Source organism: Lontra canadensis, unplaced genomic scaffold (genome assembly GCF_010015895.1).
Source record: "Lontra canadensis isolate GAN:19392208 unplaced genomic scaffold, GSC_riverotter_1.0 scaffold93, whole genome shotgun sequence".
NCBI classification, from domain to species: Eukaryota; Metazoa; Chordata; class Mammalia; order Carnivora; family Mustelidae; genus Lontra; species Lontra canadensis.
In genome coordinates, this window is record NW_022631087.1 from 7,809,723 (window position 1) to 7,825,291 (window position 15,569).

The 15,569-nt window shown below is 53.1% G+C and overlaps 1 protein-coding gene across 1 annotated transcript; it reads left to right on the forward strand.

The window, feature by feature from the left end:
* The first annotated feature begins 3,963 nt into the window (after window positions 1-3,963).
* On the forward strand, window positions 3,964-15,485 carry KDELR3 (KDEL endoplasmic reticulum protein retention receptor 3). The gene is made up of 5 exons (XM_032836681.1): window positions 3,964-4,205; window positions 8,613-8,713; window positions 12,825-12,983; window positions 13,624-13,876; window positions 14,671-15,485. The coding sequence occupies exons 1-5, from the start codon at window positions 4,115-4,117 to the stop codon at window positions 14,709-14,711; spliced, it is 645 nt and encodes a 214-aa protein (XP_032692572.1). The 5' UTR covers window positions 3,964-4,114; the 3' UTR covers window positions 14,712-15,485.
* The last annotated feature ends 84 nt before the right edge of the window (window positions 15,486-15,569 follow it).

Genomic DNA, 15,569 nt, shown 5'->3' on the forward strand with positions numbered 1-15,569 from the left:
TTTAGGCAAGCTCCTACTCATTCTGCAAAACCCACTGGGGCATCATTTGAAGCCTTCCTAACTGCAGTCCTCTTCTCGACTCTCTGCCAACCAAGGGTAATTACTCTCCATCTGTGCCATATTTAACGCAGGCACAGACACCACCTTCCCCCTTCCACAGTGCCCTAAGGGCTCCTTGAAGCTGCCTCTAGGTTCAGCCTGTAAGGCAGCAGCACACAGCTGGTCTTCTGCAAACGTGGTCGGAACTAAAAGTGGAGGAGAGGTTTTGGAACGTTGGTTTCCAGCTGTGCAAAAATTGGACTGCCCTTGCCCTGCAACATGTCACTCAAAAGATATTGGGGACTGGGGTGCTTCCCAAACACCGGGGGCAGAAGCACATGAAGAGAAAGGCTGCCCTCAGGCTAGGTTAAGGAATGGACTTGACCGAGCCTCGGGAGTGGGACATCCTGGGGCTGCCTGGGAAGAGTTCTTTCTTTCCACAGGCGAGCATCCACTCGTGTGTGCTGGAGGAAGCCACAGCGGCCCCTAGTGACCTGCAGGGAGTCCCAGGAGCTGGGGCCCAGAGCTCCCCATTTTTTCCACAGCCCTGCCCAGTGAAAGGCAGCCAGTGCGGTGGGGGAGTATTCTCAGGATAGTGGTTTTCACTCTACATCCACGTCCTCCTTCCACACAGAATTTGAGACAGCTGGCAAGCTATTCGGTAGGGCGGTGAAGTATAACAAAGGGGTAGGACCAGGAAGGAGAAGAGATTATTACACACATTTCCCCCTATAATTGAGTTACTCCCCCACTCTCTCTCCTTTGACTTAGAATTTACAATTCGCTTTGTTAATGAGGAAAAAAGAACCTTTGCCCTCTTTGAGCTGAAGGAAATTTCCCTCTTGGCTTCCCCCCAACTACATTCCTACAGCAGACACATTTGGGGTGTCAGGAAAGTGAGGCATGCGGGAATGAGGAACGCGCCCAGAACCACCCAGCATCAGGGACAGATAGTGTCTGATGCTGCCAGTGGCCAAAGTGCTGGCATGGGTGAGGGCCGAGCATTTTAAATGAACTCATGGTTTTCCTTCTTCTCCATAGGCAGGGCTCATTACTAAGAACAGAGTGGTAGAACTTTCGGGAGAGGGGTCTATGTGACCTGGGGGAGCAAGAGACAAGTTTGAGCCTCAGTTTCCTCATCTGTAAAGTGGGTGTGATGATGGGGTGCCTGGGTGGTTCAGTCGGTTAAGTGGGCAACTCTTGATTTTGCCTCAGGTCATGGTCTCAGGATTATGAGATCGAGTCCCAAGTCGGGGTCTGTGTTCAGTGTGGGGTCTGCTTAAGATTTTCTCTCCCTCTTCCTCTGCCACCTCCCCCCGCCTCACTGACTGATTGTGGGCTGTCTCTCTCTAAAATAAATAAATAAATAAATAAATCTTTTAAATGGGGGTGATGAGCTCCCTGTCTTGAGGCATAGGGTATATTGGTTTCCTGGAGAGACTGGAAAGACTAGATGCAAGGAGGACCGGTCACCATTTGGCAATACTTTCCCCTTCCTTATCCCCATTCACAGAAGGGAAAGCTGAGGCCAAAGGAGAGAGAGGACATGGCAGGCTCAAGTGCACTATGGCAGGCCCAGGACAAGACCTTCTTGGCCCTGGGGCCACACAGCCTGGGCTCTGTCCCCTCCACCACCATGGTTCTCAGACCTTCCCTGGCTTCGGTCAGTTCTCCGGGGGGATGGTGGGGGGAGGGGGGCAGCAGGTGGCGGTGGCTGGAGAGAGAGAGGGAAGAGGAGAATTCTAGCCTTGCTCCAGCCCCCGCGGCAGTTGGGATTGCTTCTCAGGAGGACAGATGTTTCACCAAATGGCAAATACACGTGCTTTTCCCTGGCTTGGGGAGGAGGTGGGCGCTGAGCAGGAGATGCCAGCTGGGAGGGCCGAGAACCGTAGCCGCACCTGAGGGGTTTAAATAGCCACCGCCTTCAGGCGGCGACGACGCTGGAAGAGAGGCATCTGGGCAGGATGGAGGGGGGGTGGGGGGGAGGCAGGGATCAGAGCAGCCCATTCAGAATCTGTCACAGGCCCGAGATGAGTGCCTGGCTTCTCCTCCCAGAGAGACTTGGCCCATGCATCTCCCCTCCCTGGACCTCCATAGCTGTCACCTGCGAGGTGAGGACTTAAAGCGTCCTGGAGAGAACTACTTGATGGCTGTTGTCATCCCAATGTCCCTGCCAGGGCAGGAGTCCCCACTGCGACATCTTTGGCAAATGGGGACCCACCCCCTGCTCACCTACCTCTGGTGGCAGAGACCTCATCATCTCCCATGATGACCCACAGTGTAATGTATTAATTTATTTGCATAAACCCTGGGGGTGCCTGGCTGGCTCAGAGGAGCAAGCAGCTCTTAATCTTGGGGTCATGAGTTCGAGTCCACTTTAAAATAAAATCTTTTTTTTTTTTTTTAAGATTTTATTTATTTACTTGACAGAGAGAGACACAGTGAGAGAGGGAACACAAGCAGGGGCAGAGGGAGAGGGAGAAGCAGGCTTCCGGCTGAGCAGGGAGCCCAACGAGGGGCTTGATCCCAGGACCCTGGGATCATGACCTGAGCTGAAGGCAGACCCTTAAGGACTGAGCCACCCAGGTGCCCCTAAAATAAAGTCTTAAACACACACACACACACACACACACACACACACACACACACAAAACAATGCACAAATTGCATAAACCCTGGAGTCAGACTGTGTGTTGGAATCTAGGCTCCACTACTTAAAGTTTGCATGACTTAACCTCTCATGCCTCAGTTTCCCCAGTGTCAGATGGGAATAGTAGCGGCACCTCCCTCACAGCATCGTTGAGATCAGTGCCTCTCAGACTTCCATGTGCCCATGAAGCGCCGGTGATCTGTTCACCTCCAGATTCAGAGTCAGTGAGGCTGAGCTGGGGCTGGAGACCGCATTCCTAGCCCGGGATGCAGGTGCTTCGGGGCCCTCAGACCACACTCTGAGTCTCAGAGGACCTCGGAGGGGTCGGGGAGTGGCAGATCCCATCACAGCAAAGCCTCTCTGGCTGTGGTGGGGATGGGGGTGGAAGGAGGCCAGTGTTTAGGGAGAGATGAAGGGCCTGGGTGGGACAAGGGCCTACTGGGGTCGAAAGGAGGCTGGTAATAAGGGCCCATAGCTTAGGCGGTCCGCCCTCACAGATGCAGAGACCAAGGCCCAGAGAGGGTGGGCAGACCTGCTCAGGCCACACAGTACTGGGAGGACTCCTGTCTGCCGGTGGTCCTTTGCCCTTCCCCTTTCCTGCTTCCCACCTTGGTGGCCAACAGCCCACAGCCCTCTGGAGTCTCCTGGTCTGTGCTCCTGTGTATCATCTTGTAGCAAGGAAAGGAAAACACTAGGGGGGCCCTGGATCTCCCTGACAGACATCTTCCGTACAGTAACCTCATTCTACAGATGAATCAACTGTGGCCAAGATGGGAAGGCGTACAGCAGCGAGGCTGTACTTGACCATGCCTTCACCTCCTGCTGGTCAGGGCGGAACAAGGTGGGCCTCCCAGTGAACAGGTGAGAGAGCTTCGAATCCGCCTCCCAGCAAGGAGGAGTTGAACCCCAAGTTGATGGTCACATTTAGGGGTACTTCCAGCACCCTAGGCGTCTGCCAGGCGCCAGCCCGCGGACCCCCCCCCCACTCCATCCTGGCCCACGCCTTATTAACCCGGGGTGCAGTTGAGGTGACTGAGGGGCGACAGGGGCGCCGTGGCTGGCTCAGGGTGGCGCGCGGGAGACCGCGGGGGCCGCGGGAGGATGGGGTGGCAGAGGCCGCGGCCGGAAGCCCCCCGGTTCGCCCCGGCCGCCCCGCCCCGGGCCCGAGGCGCTGGGCCGGGCGGGAGGCGGGATCTTGGGCGGCGGCGCTTCCTGGCTCGCCTGGCACGGTGGCCGGTCGGCCACGTCACCGCCCGGCCGGGAGTGTGCGCTGGCCGAGGGGGCGTCGGGCGGGGAGCGCGGGGCTCGGAGTGCGGGCAGCGTCGCGCGGGACCCAGAGCCGGGCCGGGGACGTGGCAGCCGCCTCGCCCGCCAGAAAGTTTCCCGGGAGGTGGCGGCGCGCGCTGCGGGGCCGCCTGGGGCACCATGAACGTGTTCCGGATCCTCGGCGACCTGAGCCACCTCCTGGCCATGATCTTGCTCCTGGGGAAGATCTGGAGGTCCAAGAGCTGCGCCGGTGAGGGTCGCCCCCGGCGGCGGTGGGAGGGCCGGAGGTGGGCCTGGGTCGGGCAGCCCGTGCACGGCTGGGATGGCGCGGGGTGGGGGGGCTCCCGAATTTCCCTTCAGCGCGAGGGCTTCGGCTTGGCGGTGCGAGAAACTTGTTTTTGCACAGCTCAGCTTCCAAAGAAAATTTAAAGTTGTGCCTTATCAAAGAAGAAGGGCTGGCGGAGAATAGGGACGTGGCTGGGCTTGTGCCTCCGCTCACCTCCACCTTCCCTGCCTTGGCATTGCCACTGCTGGTGAGAAGAGGAGGGAGATTAGGAGGAGGTGAGACACTCTCGCCCAGCCAGTGGCTCCCTTTACTCTGGAGGAGCTGGAGGTCTTAGGCCCAGCGTGGGATCGGGAGGTGGGGGAGGTATGCACACAGGAAGTGGCCTCCAATTCCCGGGGCCTGCTCCTTCCTTTCCCCACCACTCTCCCCTGCCCCCTCCTGGGCCCTCTTCCCTTCCTGCAGGAGGCTGTGATGTGGCAGGAGGGACACCTGGCCTGGCCCTGGTGAGCAGGGAGCTGCCCATGAGCAGAAGCCCAGGGATGGCTGGAGAGGTCCCCCTCTGGCCCAGCAGTCTGGAAGCCCCGCTGGGGGTTTGGAGAAGTTTCGAGATGGGGCTGGTGGTGACCCCACAGACTCAGTGCATTAAGAGGCTGCTGCAGCCATCTTTGTCCCCTGCGGTCCCGAGGCGCCCACCCTGTGCTTGGCATGGGGGCAAGGGGGTACAGAGGACTGTGCAGGCTAGGAGGGGGCCAAGGAGGCAGAGAGCAAAAGCCCCCAAAGGCTTCGTGGAGGGAGCAGATCTGCTGGGTCCCGGAGGACGGGCAGGGTGTCGCCCAGGAAGGGTGCGCTGCGCGGAGGGCACTGGGGGCACAAAAGCCTACAGGTCACAGAAGGCAGGGCATGTCCCAGGGAGAGTGAGCAGCCTGATTTGGGGGTCATCTGTAAGGGAGATGAGGGGCAGGGGGGCCTTGACTTTCAGCGTAGGGAGTTGGGACTGGGGAGTGATGGAAGTTTGGGGAGCGGGGGAGGGGGCCCAGAAGGGACCTGAAGCAGGTCACTCTGGAAGCTGTGTGGCCCCTCCAGACAGGAGGCAGAGAGCGCAGGGGGGAGTCAGCCAGCCCGGGAGGCTTGTGGAGGGTGAGGGGTGGGTGCTGGCATGGGAGGCATTGCAGACGGAGTGGTTCTGGACCTGCAGGCCAGGCCATTCCAGTTTTCGGCCTCTGGAGAGACAGGCCCTCACGGCCCCTCAGATTCCCACTCGGGGGAGTGAGGCAGCTCCGGTGAGGGGAGGAATCGAGCTGGGCCCGTCCCGGCGCTTCCGCAGAGGGCCCTGGCTGGGATGAGCAACCATGACCAGGAGGGGGCGCTGTTCCCCACCCCGGTCTACCAGCACGGCCCTAGGCCTCCTGGACAGAACTGGGACCACAGGGGCAGGGCCCCGGGCCCCAGGGGGCGGGCTTTCCAGCGGTGGGAGACTGCCAACAAGCAGCGGTCAGAGCAGCCAAGTAAATGATACGGTGTGTTAGACGTGCTAAGTGCTACAGGGAAAGGCGAAGGGCAGCCGGGTGGTGCATTCCGAGCGTGTGGAGAGGTGGGCATAGGCCTGGTTAGGATCTGAGGTGAGGTGCCCTGTGCTAGCCCTGCCCACCCCCAGATGCAGGCCTGGTGAGACCCTCACTGACCACCCCTCCCATCCCCCACAGAGGTGGGACACTGGGACTTAGTTCTCATTCAGCCACTGACGCACCGTGTGACCTCAGACCTCAGTTTCCCCATGTGTGAAGTGGAGGGAGGGCTCCATGGGTCCCATATGTGCTCACATGTGCGCCCCCCCCCCCCCAGGGACTCTGGCCAGGGACCAGCTCCTGTTCGCTCCCATGTCCTGGGTCTGTGTGTGTGGCTAGCGCTGGTGGAAATTTTTCACTGCGTTCCAGGGAGTGGGAAAACCTTGGTGCTCAAGATTGCCAGGACTCCCAAGCACTGAGGAAAATGTGAGCAAAGCCGGGGAACCTGGCAGGCTAAGGGCGCAGAGAGGGGAGGGGTGGGGGAAGGCCGTGGGGGCAGGTAGCAAATTGTCCCCTACTAGACGCCCCTCCTGGACCCTCCTAAATGGTGCTGAGGACCTCTCTGTGAGGCCTCTGTGGGATGGGGCAGCAGCAGCATAGCCCAGAGCTGGCCTCAGGTTAGCGTTGCCCCCTGGACTGGACTCCACGCCCCATGCCTAGGGGTGGGCTCCCTACCCCCGAGTCAGCCCCACTGCCACAAGTCCAAGGTCCAGACCCCCAGGGAGGCACTCTCGTTCTGGCCAAGTCCTGTCCCACCTGTGTGAGTCTGCTCGTTTCACAGTGAGGATGGTGGGGCTCAGGCCTGCCATGCTGGTAGAAAGGCTGGCACGGGCCCCTCGCGCCCTCCAGAACCTGAGGGCTTCGGCGGTATCCATCCTCAGTCTTTAAAGTTGTCCCCCTTGGGGCGCCTGGGTGGCTTAGTGGGTTAAGCCTCTGCCTTCAGCTCGGGTCATGATTTCAGGATCCTGGGATGGAGCCCCACTTCGGGCTCTCTGCTCGGTGGGCAGCCTGCTTCTCCCTCTCCCTAATAAATAAAAATCTTTAAAAATAAAAAGAAAATTGTCCCCTCTCCCCAAAATGTCCCAGCCCCTGGGAACTAGATAACGCACCACTGAGGCCAATAAAGGAACCAGACCCTTAATCAAGTAATGTCACTTCTCCGTGCCAAAGTCCCCAGTCGTTTTCCTTACCTATAGGCCATTGGTCGGTAAGTGGAATGGAGTGGGGTTTGGCAGCAAGGACGGACTTGGGGAGACCAGGGAGACCACCAGGTAGGGTGCTGGGTGGGCAGGGGGCATGGAAGTGGGGGTAGTGGAGCTGGGGAAGACAGAGGGGGAGGAACACAGGGGAGGGACCCTAGGATGGCTCTTGGTTTCCTGGCTTGAGCATGGAGGGGACAATGGTGGCATTCTCAAAGGAGGGGAGAGAGGAGGAGGGGCTTGAGGGGATGATGGGGAGGTAGGTCAGGCTGGCACCAATAGGTTGGAACTCGGAGGAATGTCTAGAGGCGGGACATCCCTGGTGCAGGGACAGGGAGAAGCTGGGGTAGCCCTGTAAGGATCAGGTGGCGAGGACAGGAGCGGCCAGGGGTGGTGAGCCAGCGGTGTGAATGGCCGCAGAAGCCATGGGAAGGACGTGGTTCTGAACAGACACTGTCCTCAGCTGGCTCTGGGGAGGTTGGGTGAGTGAGGACAGAGTTGACCTTTGGATCAGAAACGCAGGCATCACGGCTGGGAGTGGTTTGCTGAGGTGTCCGGACCGGTGTGGGCTTATCTGTGGGGCGAGAGGAAGCGGGGGGCGGGGGGGGCGGTAGGGCAGGGCTCCCCCTGCCCTGGACCCACCTCCGTGATGTGGCAGAAGTGGCCACAGGGAGATTCAGGAGCGTGACAGCTAAATGTAGTGCCGATTCCTGGATTGGTTTGTGGGACACAAAAGGCATGTCAGCGGGCAGTTGGGAGAAACCTGACTAAAGCCTGGAGTTTTGTCGGCAGTGCCATGTCCACGTGAGTGTCTTACTTTTGGCAAATGTCCTGTGGTTAAGCAAGATGTCAACGTTAGGGGAAGCTGGGTGAAGGGTGTGTGGGACCGATCGGTACTATCTTTACAATTCTGCCAATCTAAAATTAGCTCAAAATAATAAAAAGTTAAGAAAGAGAGACCAAAGCAGGTGAGGAGATAGCATGAGAAGCACGTCTCCGGTTGTGGCAAATCGATGTGTGCACGTAGGTGTGCACAAGCGAAGATCTGGGAGGATGCCCGCTGAGTCTTTGGGATTCAGGTGACTGCTGCTTTCTTATTTATATCTATGTATTCTCTTTTTTGTTTTACGAAGGGTAAAAATAGAACTTTTATAAGTAAAAAAAAAGCATTTTTAATTTTTAGAATTTGGAAAATAAAACAGAATGCTCCACTGGGCCTGCTTTTTCCTCCACCTGCTCTGGTCTCCCTTGTGAGTCGACACATTGTAAAGTCTGTGAGTTGCTCTGCAAAAGACAGAGCTTTGGGGACCGTCGGTGGAACTCTGGGGGCGGAGCGAAGAGAAGCCTCCACGCCACCCCATAGCCTCACTGAAGGCGGGAGCCAAACCTGGGCAGGCCCGTGCCGGGGCCCTGGGAACTCAAGGGATCCAGCAGGAAGGGCTGTTGCTGACCCTCAGAGAGGGACCGTGCAGGGAGGGACAGGGTGTTGTCACTTGAGTGGGACTGGACACCCTGCACAACTTTTCAGCTCAAGCTCTGGACTTCTTGAGTGTTGGTGGGCCCAGGAGTCTGTGTTCCTATTGTCTCCTGTCCTCCTTTGCCCACAGGCATCTCCGGGAAGAGCCAGATCCTTTTTGCCCTTGTCTTCACCACCAGGTACCTGGACCTGTTCACAAACTTCATCTCCATCTACAACACAGTCATGAAGGTGAGGGGCAGGTGTGGCCATGGTGGCAGGGCCTGCGGAGCCCGACAAACTGAGACCATGCGCTTGGGAACTCAGGCTGTGGAGGCAGGCAAACCCGGATGTGAATCCTGTGTTAGCAGCTGCATGGGACCTGGGCTTGGGCAAGGCATCTGGCCTCCATGTACCTCCCTTTCCTCATTTACAAGGTGAAGATAATACTAGTACTCACCTCAGGGGGCTTGTGGTGAAAATTAAATGAGGTAATACCTGCAAATACACAGTAGCCATCATATATATTTTTTAAAAGATTTATTTTTAGAGACAGCGTGCACAACATGTAAGCCTGTGGGGTCGGGGGGACAGGGAGCAAAGGGCAGAGGGAGAGAATCTCAAGCAGTCTTCCCACTGAGTGCAGAGCCTGAAGCAGGGATTGGGCTCAATCTCAGTCTCACGACCCCAAGATCATAACTGAGCCAAAACCATGAGTTAGACACAACCCACTGAGCCACCTAGGTGCCCCAATAGCCATCATATATTAAATAGTCAGTAAAGGTTGGCGTTGGTTATAATGGTTAAAAAGTAAGCAAAAAACAAAAACAAGAACAAAAACCAAAACAAAACAAAAAAACCAACAACAAACACAAACCCTGAGCTTTCAGAGAGATTATTCATCCAACATCCATTTGACAACTATTTATTGAGCACCTACTATGGGCTAGGTACTTGAAGAAGACATAGGAGGCTCCTGCTCTCATGGAACCTCTATTCTTTTTTTTTTTTTTTTTAATTTATTTGAGAGAGAGAGAACATGAGAAGGGAGAAGGTCAGAGGGAGAAGCAAACTCCTCATGGAGCTGGGAGCCCGATGTGGGACTCAATCCTGGGACTCCAGGATCATGACCCGAGCTGAAGGCAGTTGCTTAATCAACTGAGCCACCCAGGTGCCTTGGATCCTCTATTCTAAGTGGGGAGACAAATAATAAAATAAGCAAGAAAACCTTTGATTAGGAATGAGCCTATGCAAATAATTAAAATAGGGTGACGTTTCCTTTAATTAAAAAGTTTTATTGCTTGCTTATTTATTTTTTTAAAGATTTTATTTATTTGAAAGACAGAGATCACAAGTAGGCAGAGAGGCAGGCGGAGAGAGAGGAGGAAGCAGGCTCCCTGCCGAGCAGAGAGCCCGATGCGGGGCTTGATCCCAGGACCCTGGGATCATGACCGGAGCCGAAGGCAGAGGCTTTAACCCACTGAGCCACCCAGGCGCCCCTGCTTGCTTATTTTAAGTATGCTCCGTGCCCTGTGTGGAGTTTGGGGTTTGAACTCCTGACCATGAGATCAAGACCTGAACTGAAATCAAAAGTCAGATGGTTAACCAACTAAGCCACCCAGGCGCCCCATAAAAACAGTTTTAAAAAATGGATGATGTGATAGAGAATGAACAGGAAGCTGTTCAGGGAGTATGACCAGGCAGGGCCTCTCTGAAGAGGTGACATCAATGTCGAGGTCTGTGTGACAGAAGGAACCAGCCGTCGGATGATCAGAGGAAGAGCATTCCAGGCAGAAGGAACAGCCATTGCAAAGACCATGAGGATGGGAACAAGCATGGCGTACTCCAGGCCAGGCAGGGAGCCCAGCAGGCGAGGGCTGCTCTCAGAGGGCTGGGGGAGGGCAGGTGGTGCCGGTCAACAGTTTGGGCCTCGTTTTGTGATAGGACGCTGTTGCTTTGTAGCATGGCCCTGTTTTATGGGAGAAACAGAGCATCTCTTGGTTCCACTCAGAGGTCTTCGGCTCTGGGCCATAACCATTAGATGTTGTGTTGGGGTGAGGCATTTTCTGAGATTTTAATCAGCCCTCCTAGCTCTTTTTCTTTCTTTTTTTTTTTAAGCTCTTCACCCAAGATCAAGGGTCACATGCTCCATTAACTGAGCCAGCCAGGTGCCCTTCAGCCATGCTAACTCTTGAAGGCAACATACATTAGTGAAAGGAGCACAGGTTTCAAAGTCAGTAAAGTGGAATGTGACTGCTTGGATGCTGGTAACAGAGACTTATTAAACAAAAAGTTATTTTAGGGGTGCCTGGGTGATGCAGTCTGTTAAGTGTCCGGCTCTTGGTTTCGGCTCTGGTCGTGATCTCAGGGGTATGAGATCGATCCCCACGTTGGGCTCCGTGCTCAGCTCAGAATCTGCTTGATTCTCTCTCCCTCTGTCTCTGCCCCTCCCACTCATGCTCTCTTTAAAATAAATACCTTTTAAAAAGTTATTTTAGTAAGATAAAGGTTTATTTTTACCTTCCTCCTAACATGGAATCTGGAGATAGGCAGTCCAGGGCTGGGATGGCAGCTCCTTTTAACTTTCTGCTGCAGCTTTTCAGTGTGACCAGGACTCACGGATGTGTGACCCATGCAGTTGCTCAGAAGAGCCCCACACTTGGGTGTAATGCTTTGCTGTTGCCATCTTGAAATTCAGTTAAGAGGCCCTGCAAATTATACAGAGTCCAAATGTGAAACCTACCCTCGAGGTTGCCTCAGGGTCACAAAATGGATGCTGGAACTCCCTACCATCACACCACATTCTGGGCAGGATGGAGTTAGAAGTGGGGAAAGCAATAGGGTGTCTGCCAGCTGGGTAAGTCCTTTGTAAAGAGCTTTCTCCAAACTGTACCCAGTGACTCACCTGCACATTCGTGACCATCCGTATCTGCAGAGGAGGCTGGGAAATGTCGTTTTTAGTTAGGCACATCATCTAATAGTTCCATTTTTTAAGAAGAAAGCCAATGTGAGGGGAATTCTGTGTTGCAGGACTATTGTGAATATACATTTACTATATACATTTACTGTATATAGTAAATGTATACATGATATACATTTACAATATACATTTACTCTCTCATCTGAGAGAGTATATGTAAATGGCCTACAAGATACTTAACCAAGGCAAGTTCTCTTTCCCCTCCGTACCAGAGGTTATGATGTTGTTAGTGTTGAACGGTGTGACCTTCCGTCTGAAGTCCTAAAATCACAGTCTTCATGTAAAGTCAACACAGAAATAGCAAACACCACCTACTTAGTTTATTCCTTTACCCGAGGATCTGATTCGGACAGCACTGAGAGGGACCGCAGACCCAGCCCTTGGCACAGATGAATGAATTGTAGGAACCTCAGAGAGGCGTTTCTCCATTTATGAAGTGAGGAAGTGATCGCCACTTCATTCATTCATTCATTCTGGCATGTTTTGTGCTGGGCCCTGAGTTAGGGGCTGGGGATGCGGAGGTGGACATGAAGTCAGGACCCTTTTACAGAAATCTCCCTGAGGGGAAAGAGACTGGTACACATTTACAGGACATGTGACCCCAGGTGGCAGTGAATGTGTTCCCACGGGGCTATGGAGACACAAAGGATAGTTGGCATTCTGGTGAGAAACTAATCTGAGTTTTGAAGCACACATAGGAGTTCTCTAGCCCAGTGAGTTCCTGGACCCAGCATCAGCAGCATCAGCATCATCAGCATCATAGGAACTTGCTGGAAATGCAGATACTCAGGCCTACTTAGACCCACGAAATCAGTAGGAACTAGGGGCAGGAGGGAAAGAGGTGGCCATTTGTGATTCTGACGCACACACAAATTTGCGACCCTCTGGCAAACCATAAAACCATCACATGCTGGAAGGCAGCTACTGTGATGAGAAAAAGAGAGCTTTTCTGCAGGAGCAAGATCAGCTGACCCAAAGGCTATCAGTCCCAGTGCAAGAATGCTCACAAGTCCCTGAGGCCGACCCAGGAATTTGAGTTAAGAGCCCTGGAATTCCAGTCACTGCTAAATCCCTGGACAGAGACCAACGCTGGGCTTCTCCCTAATGCTCTGCACTAAGGAAAAGCCTGGGCACCTTCGAGTTGTCATGGTTAGTGCCTTCAGTCCTCATTAGAAGCATCAAGTTACTTAACCAAAGGGTCATTAGCTTCAGAATCTAGGCCAGTGACTCAGGAGAAATTGCACACAACATTTTGCTTTGTCCCCTTTGGGCCAGTGTGCTAGCTCTTGATTTGGAAGGTCCCAACTCAGGGTGGCTTGGGAGCGAGCCCAGCAAACAGGTTGGAAAACGACTTGATTCCCATGTGTCTCTTTCCCTTGTTAGGTGGTTTTTCTCCTCTGTGCCTATATCACAGTGTACATGATCTATGGGAAATTTCGGAAAACATTCGACAGTGAGAATGACACATTCCGCCTGGAGTTTCTTCTGGTCCCTGTCATTGGACTCTCCTTCCTTGAGAACTACAGTTTTACTCCCCTGGAGGTAAGGGAAGGGAGCCAGAGTATTAATTCTGAAAGGTCTAAAGTAAACATGTTCCCTGACATCCTTCCCTCCGGATCCTCTGTAGTATCTGGGCTTGCTTTTTGATACAGCCAGGACGATGACTCCTATATTGTTACAAGTTTAAAAATTGGTAATTTGAAAATGGGGACATCCAGATGGTCATTAGGTCAACAAAGCAGCACGCATCACAGCACCAACTTACGGCTGAGAACTTCTGTCCAACAGGTGGCTTCTAGAGCACAGTCCGGGTTGGGCTCATCTGGGCTGCAGCCCAAGAATCTGGTGGACTGCAAGCCAGTGTTCACGGACTGCATTTTGAGAAACGATGGCTTCAATTAAGACCAGTTTAGACAATAAGGTTCTGCAACAATTAAAAACTATGTTCTGAAGAAATGTTCATGGGATGTTAAAAAAAAAAAAGTTTCTTTTCCTCTTTTAGAAATATTTTATATTTAGAGACAGGGGTGGAATGACCTGCTGATTATTTCAGAAACTTTTCTTTTTGCTTCACTGGATTACTCCAGTAAACATTACTATTTTAGTAATTACATTCTTTTAAAGATATGGGTCCCTCATGGTCTTGATCCACCTCCTCTGGCCACCTATCTCTTTGGCTCAGATCCTCTGGACTTTCTCCATCTATCTGGAATCCGTGGCCATCCTGCCCCAGCTCTTCATGATCAGTAAAACTGGAGAGGCTGAGACCATCACTACTCACTACCTGTTCTTTCTTGGGCTGTACCGGGCGCTCTACCTGGCCAACTGGATCAGACGGTACCAGACGGAAAACTTCTACGACCAGATCGCAGTGGTGTCTGGAGTAGTACAGACCATCTTCTACTGTGACTTCTTCTACCTGTATGTGACCAAAGGTAGGTGCCAGAACGGAGCAGGGTTGCTGGCACGGGCACAGGGAGCTACCCATTCAGTATGAGGGGATCTGGAAGTGAATGTAGAGACATTTAAGTCTCTGCTCCTCACGGTGCTTTTATTTTCTGTGATGGAAGATGAACGAGCGTTTTCAGGAAACAAGTACCATGAAAGAGCACAGAGCAGTTACATACTGGATGTACCGTGCATGCTGCGTAGAGAAGGAACTGTGGGAAGACATACGACCGAATACTTGGTTAGAAAAATAGAGGAGGAACATTCCAGAGAAGGGCTTATGTAGGAGCCCTGAGAATGGTACCAGGTTGGTGTGACAAGGACTAGAAGGCTAGTGTGGTCACAGTCTATAAAGCTGGAGAGCTCAGAGGTCAAGCAGAATCAGGGGTTATGGGTTTTCGCTGTGATTGCCAAGTGCAGCCACTGGAAGGCTGAAGAACCAGCCTGGCAGCTGCCGCGGAATAAAAGGCAGCACGCAGGGAGACCAGGGATGGGGCGGCTGCGGTTTTCAGGTCACCCAAGTGTGGGCAGATCTCGAGTGGAGAGGCATCGGACGTATGCGGAACAGAAAGGGAGGTCAAGTTTACAGCCTAAAGGAAAGTGGGATCAGTAACAAAGATTGGCGGGGGGGTGTTTACTGTCTGCAGTTATGCTGGGATGCAGTGTCCCCCTTGGCTTGAACAGCCAGACACCTATTATGAACGGGGAACTAGAGACTGCAGTTAGCAAGGGAGTCTTTCATCAGTGTAATGATTTCTAATTTATCTCCATTTTCTTCTAGTCCTTAAAGGAAAGAAGTTAAGTCTTCCAATGCCAATTTGAGGGTCCCAGAGTTGGTTCTACGCCTTAATAAGGACACTGAACAAAACGATCTGAAATGTTCTGGACTATTACAGGACTCGGGCCAAATGTTAAAATTAAACTGAGAACAATGGTTAGTGTGGATTTCCGCAAAGCACTGATCATTCTATGTAGAAGACGTTCTCACCAGTTTGTCCCTTAAATTATAGCAGCAGTAAAAAACCTAGGTGAATTATACAAGCATGGGGCCCCCGGACACCTGAGTATCAATAAATCATAGGTGCTTAACCCACGTATGGGTCAAACTATTGCTCCCCAATGTCCTAGCCCGAGAGCCACACGCTAGGAACAGTCAGTCCCATCTGGAGAGAGACCTGTGTATACAGCAGATGCCCCCAAAGACCAGACTTCAAGTATCAGTACATGCTGTTTGATTTTCACTTTCCAGATCAAGTTTTAGGGAACAATACACAGGTGATCTGGTCTTACAGGAGGGAAGTGTTACTTCACTTCTCATCTGTCTTCAAGCCACAAGTAAAAGCCAAACTTCCCGACTCTGGCTAGACTCTGCTTTCTGCCTCACTGGTAAAGCAGACGAGGAGGGTCTTGCTACGGCTTGAGGCAGCTCTACCAGGTACTTTAATCCCAGTAACCTAGGGGGGGCACCTTACCATGGTGACCATTTACCAATAAGAAAAAAACTGCTCTAAGTTTTTTACCTACCAGGTGTCTGGCTTTGCTGCTTTGGGACTCCCGATTCTTCCATTAAGACCACTGATCCCACCTCCCTTTCACATTTTGAGGTGCTAAGGTGGTTACTCAGTTCAACACCCCCAAACTTGGTCTTGAAGCAAATAAAAACTGTTTAAGAAAACTACC

Coding starts and splice junctions, on each gene's coding strand:
- KDELR3 (XM_032836681.1), top strand. CDS start 4,115: ATGAACGTGTTCCGGATCCTCGGCGACCTGAGCCACCTCCTGGCCATG. Junction 4,206..8,612: donor GAGGTCCAAGAGCTGCGCCG/GTGAGGGTCGCC, acceptor CTTTGCCCACAG/GCATCTCCGGGAAGAGCCAG. Junction 12,984..13,623: donor ACAGTTTTACTCCCCTGGAG/GTAAGGGAAGGG, acceptor TCTTTGGCTCAG/ATCCTCTGGACTTTCTCCAT.